The 439-nt window shown below is 51.9% G+C and overlaps 1 protein-coding gene across 1 annotated transcript in view; it reads right to left on the bottom strand.

Moving 5' to 3' along the window:
- Nucleotides 1-21: 21 nt before the first annotated feature.
- Nucleotides 22-439, bottom strand: part of LOC106943787 (monoacylglycerol lipase ABHD12-like) — a 7973-nt gene continuing 7555 nt past the window's right edge. Inside the window, exon 7 of the mRNA XM_015027082.1 lies at nucleotides 22-130. Coding sequence (XP_014882568.1) covers nucleotides 31-130 — 100 coding nt within the window. The 3' untranslated portion in view covers nucleotides 22-30. The remainder of the gene's footprint in view (nucleotides 131-439) is intronic.

Below are 439 nucleotides of genomic sequence, written 5' to 3'. Positions count from 1 at the left end.
TGGCTGTGTTTCAGGGTGTGTGTGTGTGTTTCAGGGTGTGTGTGTGTGTTTCAGGGTGTGTGTGTGTGTTTCAGGGCGTGTGTGTGTCTCACCTCGCTCAGACAGCCGTCTCACCAGGATCGTTGCGACTCTGAAACAGAAAGTTCAGATTTAGGTCCTTGAACTCATCAGATTTACACTCTCTGTGAGGACCAGCAGGACACGCCCCCTTCTCTGATTGGTCAGATTTGATCACATGGGCAGACCCAACAGCTGGCAGCAGGAAGTTCATCCCGGAACCAATCAGAACTGGTCCAGCTGGACCAGCACAGTGTATGAACCTCGTTTTTATAGCCTGGTGTGTGTGTGTGTGTGCACGCCTTTGTTTGTAATACCTTGTGGGACCAATTGCTCCTTGTGGGACCGAAGCCGGGTCCCACAAGGAGCAATTGGTCCCACA

Source organism: Poecilia latipinna, unplaced genomic scaffold (genome assembly GCF_001443285.1).
Source record: "Poecilia latipinna isolate Pla-1442-1.1 unplaced genomic scaffold, P_latipinna-1.0 Scaffold5946, whole genome shotgun sequence".
In the NCBI taxonomy this organism is placed as follows: domain Eukaryota; kingdom Metazoa; phylum Chordata; class Actinopteri; order Cyprinodontiformes; family Poeciliidae; genus Poecilia; species Poecilia latipinna.
The sequence above is the reverse complement of the archived record's forward strand: the minus strand, read 5'-3'. Positions and strand labels throughout refer to the sequence as shown.